Source organism: Phaethon aethereus, assembly GCF_964289735.1.
Source record: "Phaethon aethereus genome assembly, chromosome: 3".
Classification (NCBI taxonomy): Eukaryota; Metazoa; Chordata; class Aves; order Phaethontiformes; family Phaethontidae; genus Phaethon; species Phaethon aethereus.
Window position 1 is genome coordinate 65,530,907 of NC_138576.1, and position 14,136 is coordinate 65,545,042.

General features: G+C 36.4%; 1 protein-coding gene across 1 annotated transcript in view; it reads right to left on the bottom strand.

Annotated features, from left to right (window-relative positions):
* AHI1 (Abelson helper integration site 1) overlaps window positions 1–14,136 on the bottom strand; it is a gene marked incomplete at both ends in the record, with an annotated part of 91,111 nt that overhangs the window by 33,344 nt on the left and 43,631 nt on the right. The window contains one exon of the mRNA XM_081998536.1: window positions 8,713–8,830. Coding sequence (XP_081854662.1) covers window positions 8,713–8,830 — 118 coding nt within the window. The remainder of the gene's footprint in view (window positions 1–8,712; window positions 8,831–14,136) is intronic.

Here is a 14,136-nt window from a genome sequence, read left to right on the forward strand (position 1 = left end):
CATTCAAATTAGCACACAGACATATATAAAAAACATTTTAGACCTAATGTTCTTCTGCTGTTTGGTAAAAATATTTTTACTGAACTCTGTGTAGTTAAGTCTGTTCACACTTGCTGAAGATCTGACCTGTGGTGTTTAGCTGGTACTTTGTCCCTACTCAGTTCTCTTACCCTCTTTTGAAAAATAAAGAGAAAATCTGGTAATTGGATCTAAAACTTAATCCGTTATTATAATTTCTCTGTGATTACACAGTGCTTTATAGTTAAAATAAAGCCTTGTAATAAGTGTATTTTATTCTTTTTTATTTTATTATAAATAAAATATAATCAAAAGCCAAGTTTATTCAGTTAAAAAGTGCTAGTTTTCTGCACTTTCTCATAACAGTTTTCAAACATTACTGAAACTATTTCAAACTGGGCGGTGCTGGGGGTATTTAAGTAATTAAGCTTCCACAAGAAGGAAAACATACATACTTGATCAAATCAAAGAGTTAGAAGCAATCGAGTTCTACAAATTACAGCAAAATGTGAGAATTCTGCAAAATTGCAATTACATACTTTTTATAATAAACAAAGGAATTCATATTTCTACATTTAGGAATGCAAAACAAAATTATAGGCAAAATTTTCAATTTTTTAGAACCACTGTCCCATTAGAACAATTAAATGAAAAGGCCAAATTTCAAAAAAAATCCATCCCCATAAAAATCTTAGAAGAATTCTCTTGAAAATTTTTAAAAGGTTAAATTTCTGAAAAATGTGTCAGGCAGGATCAGTTCTTGAAACATGTGACAGCAGGAAAACAGCAAATTGCATAAAAACATAGAAACATAACTGAGAAGTGAGAGACACATCTTGGGCACATATTTCTTTCATCTTAATGCACATTCACCCCTTTCAAACACATGACAATCTGCTATAAGCAGATTGTAGCTTGCAGAAAGCTAGCCATTCTGCAAGCATTTCTTCTCATGTATTCTTAGACCACTTTCTATTTTGGCGGCACCTCTACAGGACATACTAATTGTGTTCTGTATTTCCATACAGTTTAAGACTTTATTAAAGACAACTGACAGCAGACTACTAATAAAAGATATTTCCCCCACTGGACTGTCTGATCACATTGAGGCCATTACAACTATCCCGAAGCAAACTTGCACTTCTCCCTCTGTAGTAGTAAGGATAAATAGGAAAAGATAAACATATTGGGCCACCACGGAAAAAGCTACTAAAACCCTTTTGCACAAGCCTCATAATGTCACTTAATTATTTTCTTAAATGATATCACGAAAAGCAGCCCAGCAGACTCACCGATATTAATGAAATTGAAAGACTGTCTGTGTGAGATTATTAAATATTACCTACTTCCCTTTTATACAGAAGAATGCTTACAAAAGTAATGAAACTTAAGTTTCCATCATCACCTATTCCTCCTGGCAGCTTTTATTACACTCGAACCATTTTCAACTATGACCATGGATACTGAACCACTTTTAGGTATGTACTTGGTACTCTTCACCACAATATGCTCCTGCCTCAATTCTAAGATGTGGGGCTTTTTTTTTTTTATTATTTCTTTTTAGAAATACCTCAAAGTGACTTAGTTATTACGGCAAATTGCTATACCATTTCCATAGCTCTGACCTGTGCAGCCCTGCAGGCTTAATTGCTTTCCCCATCACAGCAAATCTAAATGAAGCTGTTGGGTGAGCTAATGAGGCAACACACATTACAGTTTAAGAGGGAATGGATATACCCAGATTCTTTAAGGACAAAATTGAGAGTTCTTTTCTTATGTTTATATTCTCCCCAAGAAGTCTTTTACACACATTCAAGCTATTTTTCTTAAAAAGTGAATAGGAAGAGATTTCACTCCTACTTTAAAATCTTATAAAATACAATACTCACAATAATAACAGGATAAAAAAAATTAAAACATGTATGTATTCAGTGATCTGTGTGCTACTCAATTCACCTGCATGGACTGGATCCCAGTAAACAGATCGCTCCAACTGGCGCTCCTACTGGCACTCCCACTAAACAAAAATGGTCCCCCAAGGTCAGCATTATCTAACTTCAACACAGTAGCGTGGGAAAGCCGGCAATGCTGCTGGCTGTACCGCATGCTTTCTCTTAGTCATCTTCTGTCTGTCAATCAGTTCTTTCAGTCCTCTTTGAAAATGCCACCAACCTGTATCCAAACGTAGCCAGAGATGTACTACAAATATTGTGTTATATATGTTATACTTTGACTATATAGTACACATACATGCAACCTTCAGTTAATATATATTCTGTCATGTTTTTTAATATGTCTTCAGTTTCTTCAGGGTATTTTATTACTGTTTATTCTCAAATGAGAAAACTACTATTATTATATGCTATTCTAATAGTAAAACCGAATTCAAGTGTTCATTTGATAAATTTTCAATGATAGTTTGCATGAGTTTTTTTTTCCTAACAGTTTCTCAGTAAGAGATGAAAAGAATAAGGCTACACTGAACTAGCTTTCTACACACATCTTCCTTGAGTGCACAAAATTATGTCAGAAGCAAGATAAATCCCCCCAAAACAAACAAACAAAAACATTAAAGCCCTTCAGGACTATGGTAGCACTGAAGACAGATGTTATAGAGCTGGGGAGAAAGTATGAAATACTGAAAAAAAAAAAAGTAATCAATGGTACCAACATACATATGTAACTTTGGAATGTGCTTCTGCAGTCTCTCTGAAAAAATGTGAATTTTGCTACTTGATGTACCTTTTCGGCTTCCAAAAAACCCAAGAATCAAAATAGTATTTTAAGAACATTTAGTTGACTCATAAATATTTTTGATATCTTTGCTGTATAAACTTATTTAACTGTTTGCTTGAGACTGAAAAAAAAGAAGTTTTAAATAGTCTATCAAATATAACAGAGGACTTAAACGAAGTCAGTTTTGTTACTCTCTTCAGAGAGTGAGAAAGTGCTTTGAAGATTTCACTATATAGGTGGAAAACACCTTTGACTGTCAGTTGTGTTAATGGAGAGAAAATTTCTAATTGCTCTCAACCCTGCCAAAGCATTGTGTTTTTTGTTTTTGTGATTTTTTTAAAGATACAAGAACCATCACGTTTCTAGCACATACGTAATTAATTTTTAAGAGCAAATTTAATTAACAGGTTTTATTGAAGTCAAAATGTTAGTGAAAAGATCTGTGCAGGATTTACAGTCGAGCTTCAATCTCCCACGTAGTTAACAATTAGGGTCACTGCTAATTACAATTACTTGAAACCTAAAACTTATTTTAGAAAGCATGCCCTTAACACAGTGGGAGTTACTGCAGAGTCACTGTTGAATAAAGCCTAAAAGTGCAGGCCATTTCTTTCATGGCATGCCACGGATCTGCAAAACAGTGTCTGAGAGTATAGAAAGGTGATTTCACTGTCCAAAGATGCTCACAATCTTAAGGTGGAAATGCAAACAAAACCAGAGGGGATTTTAATGTCTCTTAGAAGATGGGTAATTGAAAGCTGGAGCTTTTGCTACTTCCTTATTTGTTTAAAAAGTAACAGCTAGGAAATGGGTTAACCTGGAAGAAGGTACAAAGATGAGAACATGACAAGGAAAAGATAGGAATGTCTAAGACAAAGTCCTGGATAATCCTACAGTGCAGTGCTGCAGAGTAGCACCACAGGATGGGTATCATAAAATTAGCACTGAAGCATATGCATAAGCAGAGCTATACAGCACAAGGAAGGTAAAACCTCAATTCCGACTGATTATCAAAGACAAACTTTCTTGTTATTAAAAAAAAAAAAAAAGTTCAGCAAGCTTAAGCATTACATACATTTAGGGACAGATTCCCTGAAGTGTACTAAACAATAATCAAGTAAGAATAAAGTAATCTGCTATATATACAACATGGAGAAATTTGAGTGAAAAATAGGACCAGCCATAAGACTTAATGACTCCAAATGACAAAGGTAAAACTCAAAGGGGATGACTTTCTCCAAAGACACACACATAGCAGACTTTTAAATGATGAAATAACTATCTGCACAGCTGTAGCTTTACTGACAAAAAAACCCTGATATGGCAAAATGAGTTACACTCTCAAAGAAAAATTCCAACTGACAGGCTACCAGGATGGACTGTAAAAAAACCTAAGTTCTGTGCCTTCCTCTCAAATTTAACACAATCTTTGTGAGAGGAAGGCACACAACACGTTTTCTTAAATTTAAATTAATTTTGTTAAATTTTAAGAAATCTCTCTAATGAAGTCCTTTATACATAACACTTAAGAAACAAGTTCACCCATGTCTTGTATCTGCTTTGTGGTACCTATTTCATTAATTACTATTTTAAAAAATTTATTACTTTTTTCTAGTAATTCTAACCATATTTGTGACAAACCTTTAAATGTATCTCTTGCACAGCAGTCTATAGCATTGATGGGAAAGCAGTAATGTTGTGAACCTTGAATTTAGCAGGACTTTCAACAGTGTCTCCCATAACATTCTCATAGACAAACTGATTAAGTACGGACTGTGCAAGCAGGCAGCGAGCGGAGTGGACTGAAAACTGGCTGAGCTGCAGTGATCAGAGGTTTGTAACCACTTGCATGAAATCTAACTGGAGACCAGTCACAGGTGGTGCACTCCAGGGGTTGATACTGGGGCCCACACTGTTTAACATCTCCATTAATGGCCTGGATCATGGGACTGAGTGCACCCTCAGCAGAGTTGCAGATGATTAAAAAAAACTGGGAGTGGCTGATACACCGAAGGGATGTGCTGACATTCAGAGGGACCTTACAGGCTGCAGAAACAGGCCAACAAGAACCTCACAAAGTTCAACACAGGGAAATATGAAGTCCTGCATTCAGGGAGGAATAATCCCATACACCAATGCAGACCAAAATACACAAAATACCATTTAAACAGAAGAAGAAACCCCTTTACTGTGAGAATGGTCAAACACTGTAATAGGTTGTCTGGAGATGTTGTGGAATCTCCAACCTTGGATATATTCAAAACCCAGCTGGACATGGTCCCGAGCACCCTGCTCTAGGTGAACCCGCTTTGAGCAGCAAGGTTGGGCTACATGGTCTCCAGAGGTGCCTTCCCACCTCAATGACACCGTGATCTTGTCTTTACTCATCTCACAAGGAACATTCTGTACTTGAGAAAGGTGCTGAAGCTCTCTATTTGATGATTACACAACAAATTATTTAATTTAGAACAAAGTAAGTTAGGATATCTAAGCATCACATGTAAAACTCAAGATCAGGGATAAAAAAAACCACCATAACTGAACAAACTCTTTAAGGAGACAAGGAAAGGTCTGATACGGAAATATACTAGTTTACAATTAGAAGTTACAGCAGCTGAGCATACAGAAAACTAATCACTAGCAGATTGTTTCACTCTATGTGGAGTCACTTCATAATGACAACAGTCCACCTTTAAAAAAAAATAATTAAAGAATCAGAAAGTGGTGCTCAATGTATACCTCTAAAACGTTATAGAACAGAGGGAAGACTGAAATAAGCATCATCTTTGGTATCACACTATGAAATATTCAAGGACACATGAACCCAAGTGGTTTCCAAGTAACTCTTGCTTTCACAAAATAGTGTTGCTGAGGGAAGTGGCTATATTTGAATGGTAAATGGCACTGAACCACATTTTCAGTATTTCATGACTTTTTCCTTCATAGAAAATATTTATAAATTTATGTTTTGTACTGTTTGACTGGAGCATTGCAAGGGCCTGTGGACACAGGCTCTTTATGAAGGACTGATAGGGAAGACAAGAATGGAGAGTGCTGTAGGGAAGGGAGGAGAGGCTCAAACAGAGAGAGCTACAAAGCAGGTGATAGGTTTCAAGGACGTAGGAGTCAGAATTGGAAGAGGCCAAAAATATAGACATTGTGGGGGCACCTGTTACAGACTGGCTGATCAAGAATAGGAAGCGGATAAAGCCTTTCTTAAACAGAGCAAAAAGTCTCACAGTCACAGGCCCTGACCCTCATGGAGTTTTTAACCACCTCAATATCTGCTTGAGAGAAAAAACCACAGGCTACAAATTCAGACTTCTGGAATGCACTGGGGACAACTTTTTGATGCCGATGCTGGACAAGCTGACTAAGGGGGCTGCACCCCTGAGCATGCTAATAATGAATAAGGCAGAACTGGTTGAAGACGAAGGCAGTCCTGCCTCAGTGACCATGAGATAACTGATCTTAAGGGAAGTGAGGAAGGTAAATAGCAGAACATGGACTGGGGCTTCACGAAAGCCTATATACACATGAAAACATGCTCTTGAAGAAAAGCCAAAACACTCTATATATTGGAGAGCATACAGAACCCATCTGTTAAAATGAACAGGCATGTTTAAAAGTATAGTAATGAATGTTACTTTTATTTGAAGTATTATGGAATCACTTACAGCTATTTCTGCAAATATATCTGGATAGAAAAAAAAAATTAAGTCAGGAAAGATCTGCAGTATTACTACTATTGCCCATAAGTCACAAAGGTGGAAGCCCCTTTTTTTTCCACTGTTTCTACCTAACACAAGGCTTAGATAATTAAATTGTCTTGTTAAAAGAAGAAAGTGCTGCATGTATCCAGGCTACTACACTGTCCATATCATAAGACATCATGTACAACCTTATCAAGTTAATACAGCATGCACATACACCAGTTACATGGTCAAAAAGATTGCTAACAGAGCTTTATACATGCTGCCTGTAGGGACTTCACTGTAATGGGAATTCTGCATTTTGCTTTAAGCAGCACTAACTACACAGCAAAAGGTGACAAAGTGTGAGAATGAGAAGATTGAATAACTGTCAACATAACCCTCAGGAATATATGAACATCTGCTGGACAAAAATGAAGGATCTCTGTATTACAGGCAGTTGTTAACAATGCAACATCCAATAACATAAGTACAGAAAAGCATCTATGTTGTGTATATGAAACCAACACAGAAAAAAAAGGCTTTGTGCTTCCAGCACAATCCATAAATGAATAGATCTGTTTATGTACAACTTTTCTATTATTCAAAAGTAAAATTAAACTGGCAGTTAGGAGCTATGAATATGAGCACCTATTTTCACACTTTATAACCAATGGGGAAAGATGAAATAGATAAGTAAATCCTTCTCATAGTTGTTTTCAGTGAAACATATCTGAGTAGAAGAATTTGGAGGCCTCCAAAATGACAGAGAAGTAATTTAGATTTTCCTGTAAGAAAAGCTTTTAAAATCCTGTTTCAATTGTGGTCCACTAGAATTTTTATGGTCTCTCCCCCCCCTCCCCGCCCCTGCCCCCAATCTTAATTTTCTCTTTGTTTTCATTGACTGTTGAAAGACCATTAAAATGTACCTCTTTTTTACTATACTTCCCTTGCATAAATAACATCCTGTACCTGAATATCATCTTGAAGTATTAGTCAGTTTTGAAAACAACTACATCAGAAGCACCCATGAACAGCTACAACATATGTCTATGTTTGTTCATGCTACTTAAGAAGTCTCCATTGACACATTTATGTGTGCTTCTGTATAAAGTAAAATTCAAGACAATAAAATGCACTGGTTTGAGCAATATTAGCTATAGTCATGTAAAACAACTTAAAGTATATGTTAATGTTCTTTAAAGGGCAAGTCCACTTATTTTAAATATTCACAATATGTAAGACAGCATATGTATTCTACTGTTTCTGTAAGACTTACACACTCTGGAAACAAGTAGCAACTGCTGTGCAATAGCTGAATATTATTATGTCTCTAAGCTCTTTTGTTAAGGTAGAAAAATGGAAATAAAGTTAATTGGTGTATGGCCATTTGCATTGTGAGTTAGTGACTAAGAGCGATTCTGAGACTAGTGGTCAATCTTTTAGACCATGCTAAGCACCCTTTCCCCCGCCAGTCAGAAAAAGTAATTATAACTTGATTTGCGAAGAAAATTGCCTTTAGGAGATAATTCTATATAATTATAGAGACTATTCTTATCTTTACTATCTACATTTTAAATCTCTATTACCTGGTTTTAGTTCAATATATATTCCACCCTCACCCTGGACTTCTTTTTACTCTTCTCAAGGATACAAACAAAACCACTTCGAAACTAAGGTTCCAATTTTCTGTTTTATTTTATAGGTGCCCAAATCAATTTTATTATTAAATGATTAGCAATGCAACAGATAATATTAGCAAAGTATCACAAAAATGCATTATTTCATTCCTTACCTTTTTCTCAAAATCTTTGAGTATACAATGTCTTTAGAAACAAACCCCTAAAAATAGATTAAACATAACTGCAAATAGACTACCGAGCACTACAGTTCTTAAGTAAGCTGCTTATAATTGCTTTCTTCTATCAATACATATGCTTTTAAAAATACGATTTTATTGTTTTTCAGTGTCTGTGTTTAAGACACTAAAGTAAATATTAAAAGATCAAAATATTAAATTAAGCTGGCAATCTCATACTATTCTATGAACTTAGAGCATTAATAGATGAGTATAGCCTAAAGAAAAAAAAAGCATTACAAGGGAACATTTATCAGTATTTGACCACTGCACTTCATAAACACTATCACATGTAACAACCAGGACATTCCCTGAAAGAGCTGCACAGCAAAATTTATAAAGGCAGGAAAAAATTCTCATGGAAGTTGTTATCTGTTCCCTACAGAGTGAAGAAATAAAGAAACTTACCACTTTTTGTAGTGAAAGAATACTGAGGATTCAATGGAGTGCTCAGAGTGCCTGGCAGACTTAGCTTAGAGTGTGGTGACAGTGATGATGGTGCAGGAAGCAAGAGATTTGAGCTTGCCTGTAATAGGAAAGACAAATCAGAAAGTGAAGTGTAATTTCCTGGGTTACTTACTGATGCAACAGCTAGAAGAGAAATATTTGCTTATTGCAAATAACTATTAAATTACAGGGAAAAAAAATTAAGACTCAAGTCAATGATAGATAACAATTTCAATGCATAGGTGTTTGGGGATTTGTTGGTGTTTTAATATTTGGAGACACAGTCTTGGAAAAATTGACACAGCTATAAATTGAATTGCATGTTTACATATGGACACAAACTCTCAAGCAGTACAAACAACGGAACGGAACTGTTTGCATTGACATCTCATTGCACCTTTGTGTATAAAAATTAAAAAAACCCATTTATACATGGTTATAAACTGATAAATGTAAAATTACTTCTCATTTTTGAGTACTCAAACTACACTACATCTACAAAGAGATTACTCAATATTAGAATGACTGAAAAAAAAATTATCTTAAGCTAGTCCTAACACAAAACTGATTTCTGCAAATCAATAAAGCATACTTTGACCAAAACAGCAGACATCTCCTTTATGTAAGCTACAGAAAAAAATATCTGCAGTTCTAATTTCCACAGCAACACAGATAATGTAGTTAAAATTCAGTTTGCTATGGAGTTTCTTGATATACATGCAGCTATCACAAAGCAAAAACCTTTCCCAAACTATCCTCAACATATTATCCCATAGAGCCTACGTAAAAAAAATTATGAAAATCTTAGGTTTTTACATGATGCAATGGAGAATTTTACTGTTTATTAAACATATTTTCACTGGTTGCCTTGATAATAGAGCCAAAGGGGAGGGAAAATAGACCTTAAATAAAATATCTGTAACTTCCTTGACACAAAATAGATTCATATGCTAAAATTTGAGATTTATTTACATAAATCAACATCATTATTGACTCTTTTAAAAAAGTCAAGCCTATTCCACATATGGTCACTTAATCCAACTAAAAGTGCACACACAGTGGAGCACTTTGGCCTCAATAAACTTTAGAGTGGGCCAAAACAGAACAATGACGTTTTGCAAATTTTCAATCTACTGGCTCCTAAATTCTGTTTAAAGAAAGGAGATAGCTAAACCAAAGTAAATCAGTGGCTTATTTCCAGAAGTGGTATAATTTATATAACTACTATTTTTGTCATTTAATACATATTAAACAATTCAACAGGTTTTAATAATGCAGAATATTTGGGCCTTGTGAGGTGTACTGGGATGCAGGTAATATAGCACTAAAAGTGTGTGTTGAGTAACTTGACTCGGCCATTGAGGATATCTGATATCACTTCCTCTGTATTACTACACTAGGCCTTCATCGTAATGTATCTGGTTTTTGTGTAGCAATATAGATTTAATTCTACTGAAAGAAGTTTATTATGAAAGCTGTCCTTTACTAGTCAAGTACTCTCTCAGCAACTGCGCACAATTGTCATGACTATACTCCAAAACTGACCAGAAAGAAAAGATAGAAAATCAGACCAACCATTGAATGTGATTCAAAAAAAAGCACTAAATCATCTAGATTTTACTGCAGTGTACAAATTTAACAGAATGTTAGTAAACAGTAGTTGTGAAATGTATGCAGAATGGAGAGGTCTCTTTCTGAACAACAAAAACAATCTGCTTTTCTTACATTTACATATGCAAGTGACTAAGTTTCATTAGTACACAGTTTTCTCTGATACACACAAATACAGCGGGAAAGCCATTAGCTTATGTGTTTACTCGAACACAGAAAAATAATCTGTTCTTCAAATGTGTCAAGCTTAGCTTCCCAGTGTTTCATCATCTTTTATCCACTGTTTTATCACCGTTTGCTCTAGTGAGAGCTTTTCTGCAGTAAGACAAATTAGAAGATCTCCTCCCTGCATTAATTTCTTGCTGAGTGCACATTACACCATCAGTGATACAGACATACGTTTTCCAGTCAAGTTTTCTCATGAAACCTTTTTGGAATTCTCTTTCAAATTTTCTGTCAAAAAGTTGGTTTCAGACACCACCAGGGAATGAAGACAGGTTGAATATAGTGGTCAATGGCTCAATGTCCAGGTGGAAATTGCTGACCAGTGGTGTCGCTCAGGGGTCTGTACTGAGACCAGTAGTCCTTAATAACTTCATCAACAACACACACAGTGGGATCGCATGCACCCTTCAGCAAGTTTGCAGATGACACCAAGCCGAGTGGTGCGGTTGACACGCCTGAGGGATGAAATGTCATCCAGAGGGACCTGGATAAAGTTGAGGAATGGGCCCATGTGAACCTCATGAGGTTCAACAAGGCCAAGTGCAGCCTCCTGCACATGGGTCAGGACAACCCCCGGTATCAGTACAGGCTGGGGGATGAAGGGATTGAGAGCAGCCCTGCCAAGAAGGACTTGGGGGTACTGGCAGATGAAAAGCTGGACATGAGTTGGCAATGTGCACTCGCAGCCCAGGCATTCAACCGTACCCTGAGCTGCATCCAAAGAAGCGTGGCCAGCAGGTTGAGGGAGGTGATTCTGCCCCTCTACTCTGCTCGGGTGAGACCCCACTTGCAGTACTGCATCCAGCTCTGGAGCCCTCAGCACAGGAAAGACATGGACCTGTTGGAGCGGGTCCAGAGGAGGGCCACAGAAATGATGAGAGGGATGGAACACCTCTCCTATGAGAACAGGCTGAGAGAGTTGGGGGTTGTTCAGCCTGGAGAAGAGAAGCTCCAGGGAGACCTCAGTGCAGCCTTTCAGTACTTCAAAAGGGCTTGTAAGAAAGATGGGGACAGACTTTTTAGCAGGGCCTGTAGTGATAGGACAAGGGGTAATGGTTTTAAGCTAAAAGAGCGTAGATTTAGACTGGATAGAAGGAAGAAATTTTTCACCATGAGGGTGGTGAAACCCTGGAACAGGTTGCCCAGAGAGGTAGTAGATGCCCCATCCCTGGAAACATTGCAGGTTAGGTTGGATGGGGCTCTGAGCAACCTGATCTAGTTGAAGATGGTCCTGCTCAGTACAGGGGCTTTGGACTAGATGACCTTTAGAGGTCTCTTCCAACCCACACTACTTTCTATGATTCTATCATAGCAGCCTTTGGAAATCAAACTAAACACAGCAGAGCAAACTCCTCAAAACTAGCACTTAAAAGACACTTTCCCAGTTCATCCTGGACAGGAAAAAATATCAGGAGGAACTTGCCTTGGTTGTTGTGCTTGAATGAATTATAGAAGAGATATGGAACTCTGTATGTAAATTATTCCTGTACAGCATTTAATTCCCATCTCTTTATCTTCCTGCTGTATTACCCAAATACTCTCGTTATACATGCCAAATAGCATGCTTTGAAATCAAATGCAATCAACATGTACATTGGAAGATTGAATGTATGCTCCTGAAGATTTAAGAAAATTGTGCCTTTTAAAATGCAAGTTCTATCTTACAACTTTCTTCCTCTCCAAGTCCTTAAAAACAAAAGACATTTTAATAGAAGATATACTCAAAAGAAAGTTTTAAATTTAAGCAGCCTTACAGGTGTCCTTTTAATGGCAGTGAAGCTCAGCGCAGGTGAGCTATAAAAAAATGCCCATACTAAGTAAACACAAAATCAGAGTTTTTATGACCTTTCTGCCACTAGCTCTTAAGTATTATTTAAATTTCTAAAAGGCCTAACGAGAAAAAAAGTCCACAACATTATAACAGAAGAAGGAATCACTGAACTAGTAAGTGAGGACTAATGATTTAGCAGAACTGTTTCCAAGTGAAGTACACTGTCCAGTGAAGAATTACTAATTCTCCTACAACAGACATAGACTACCTACAGAAGAGAGTGAAGCAATCTTTTTTTTTGAAATGCATGCTGTGGGAAGGCATTGCTAAATACCTTTACAACAACGAGCAAAGTTGGCTAAGATAGCCAACCATCAATCTACTGATTTTTCACAACAGGCTCTGCTTGCTTCATGCACAAACCACAGTTTTATCAAAGAACACAGTTTACTACTATACTGAATTGAGTAAAAATAAAAATTATAACATTCATGCAGGTTTTTGTAAGAAATAATAATAAAAAAAAGATACCTACATATTTTTTGCCAAGTTTAAACAAAGCTGATCTGCATTTTCTTTTTTTTTGTGTTAGGGCAGCTCTATGCAAATTATGCAAATATACACTTTCAGTGGAACTAGTTTTCACATTAGAAGTAAACTGCATGAGATAAAAAACAGAATAATGCAAGACTTGACAAGCTGACAATAACAATATCTTTCTTCCCCAAGAATGCAACTTTATGACCTTTGCAACCAATATAATCGACTTTTCCATATATACTTGCAAGTTATATCAAGTTGGCCAGCTCTACACTACCTCTTATTCTTTTAGTTTTAGGCTTCCTTTTTGAAACTTCAGGCCTCTAGGACACTGTTTTTTAAAAGACAGTTTAAAACCATTATTAAACCATGATTCTGAAGAATTTATTAAAAAGTTGATAATTGAATTTGAAATAAAAACAAAACAAAATCTTCTATTTTTTTCAAAGTTAGCAGAAAATACATAGGCAATAATGCTTGAAGTAGGAGTACAGTACTAGAGGTTTTAAATTTGCAATGTCAAGTCTATGTAAAAATGCAATCATTTCTATGACAGTAGTGTTAGGAGGACTCCAATGAAGGCTGGGATTCTATTGTGGTAGGTGTACTGCAATCACTTACAGACTGATCTATTCGGCTTTTAAGTAACTTCTGGGCTAAATGGGGAAACCAAAGACAGCTAAAATAAGATATCATCCCATCACACACAGGAAAAACTGAAACATATATACTTTGCTTGTCTGAAGCAGGTGTGTTCCCCTGACGCTCCCTACAGTCCACTTACTGATTATCCAGATGAGGAGCTTGCCTAGATGGCAATATAGTTCTCTCGTAACTTGGGTGCTCCATTGTTTTTCACCATAGAAGCCCAGAAGTGGGCTTCAAGGGCATGCACATGAAATTAGAAGCTAGAAAGTGTTTGATCCTACAGTTTGGATATAGCCATTGTCTACAGATGATATGTCTCATCACACAGTAATTATATACATTCAAGTCCTTAGTTGTGCCAGAGAGTTCCAGCATTTCAATTACAGGCTTACCACAAAACCTTTCTTCCTTTTTTAATTAAAAAAAAATTGTTACGAAGAAATTAAGATTACCATAAACATTTGGAATAGTAAGCTTCTTTCTTTTAGTCACAAGGAAAACCAAATTCCTTGTACAAGACACAAAAAAGTTAAATACAGGCTCAGTTATAGATAGGCTGTGTAGACTCACTCAGCCATTAAGCACAGAGA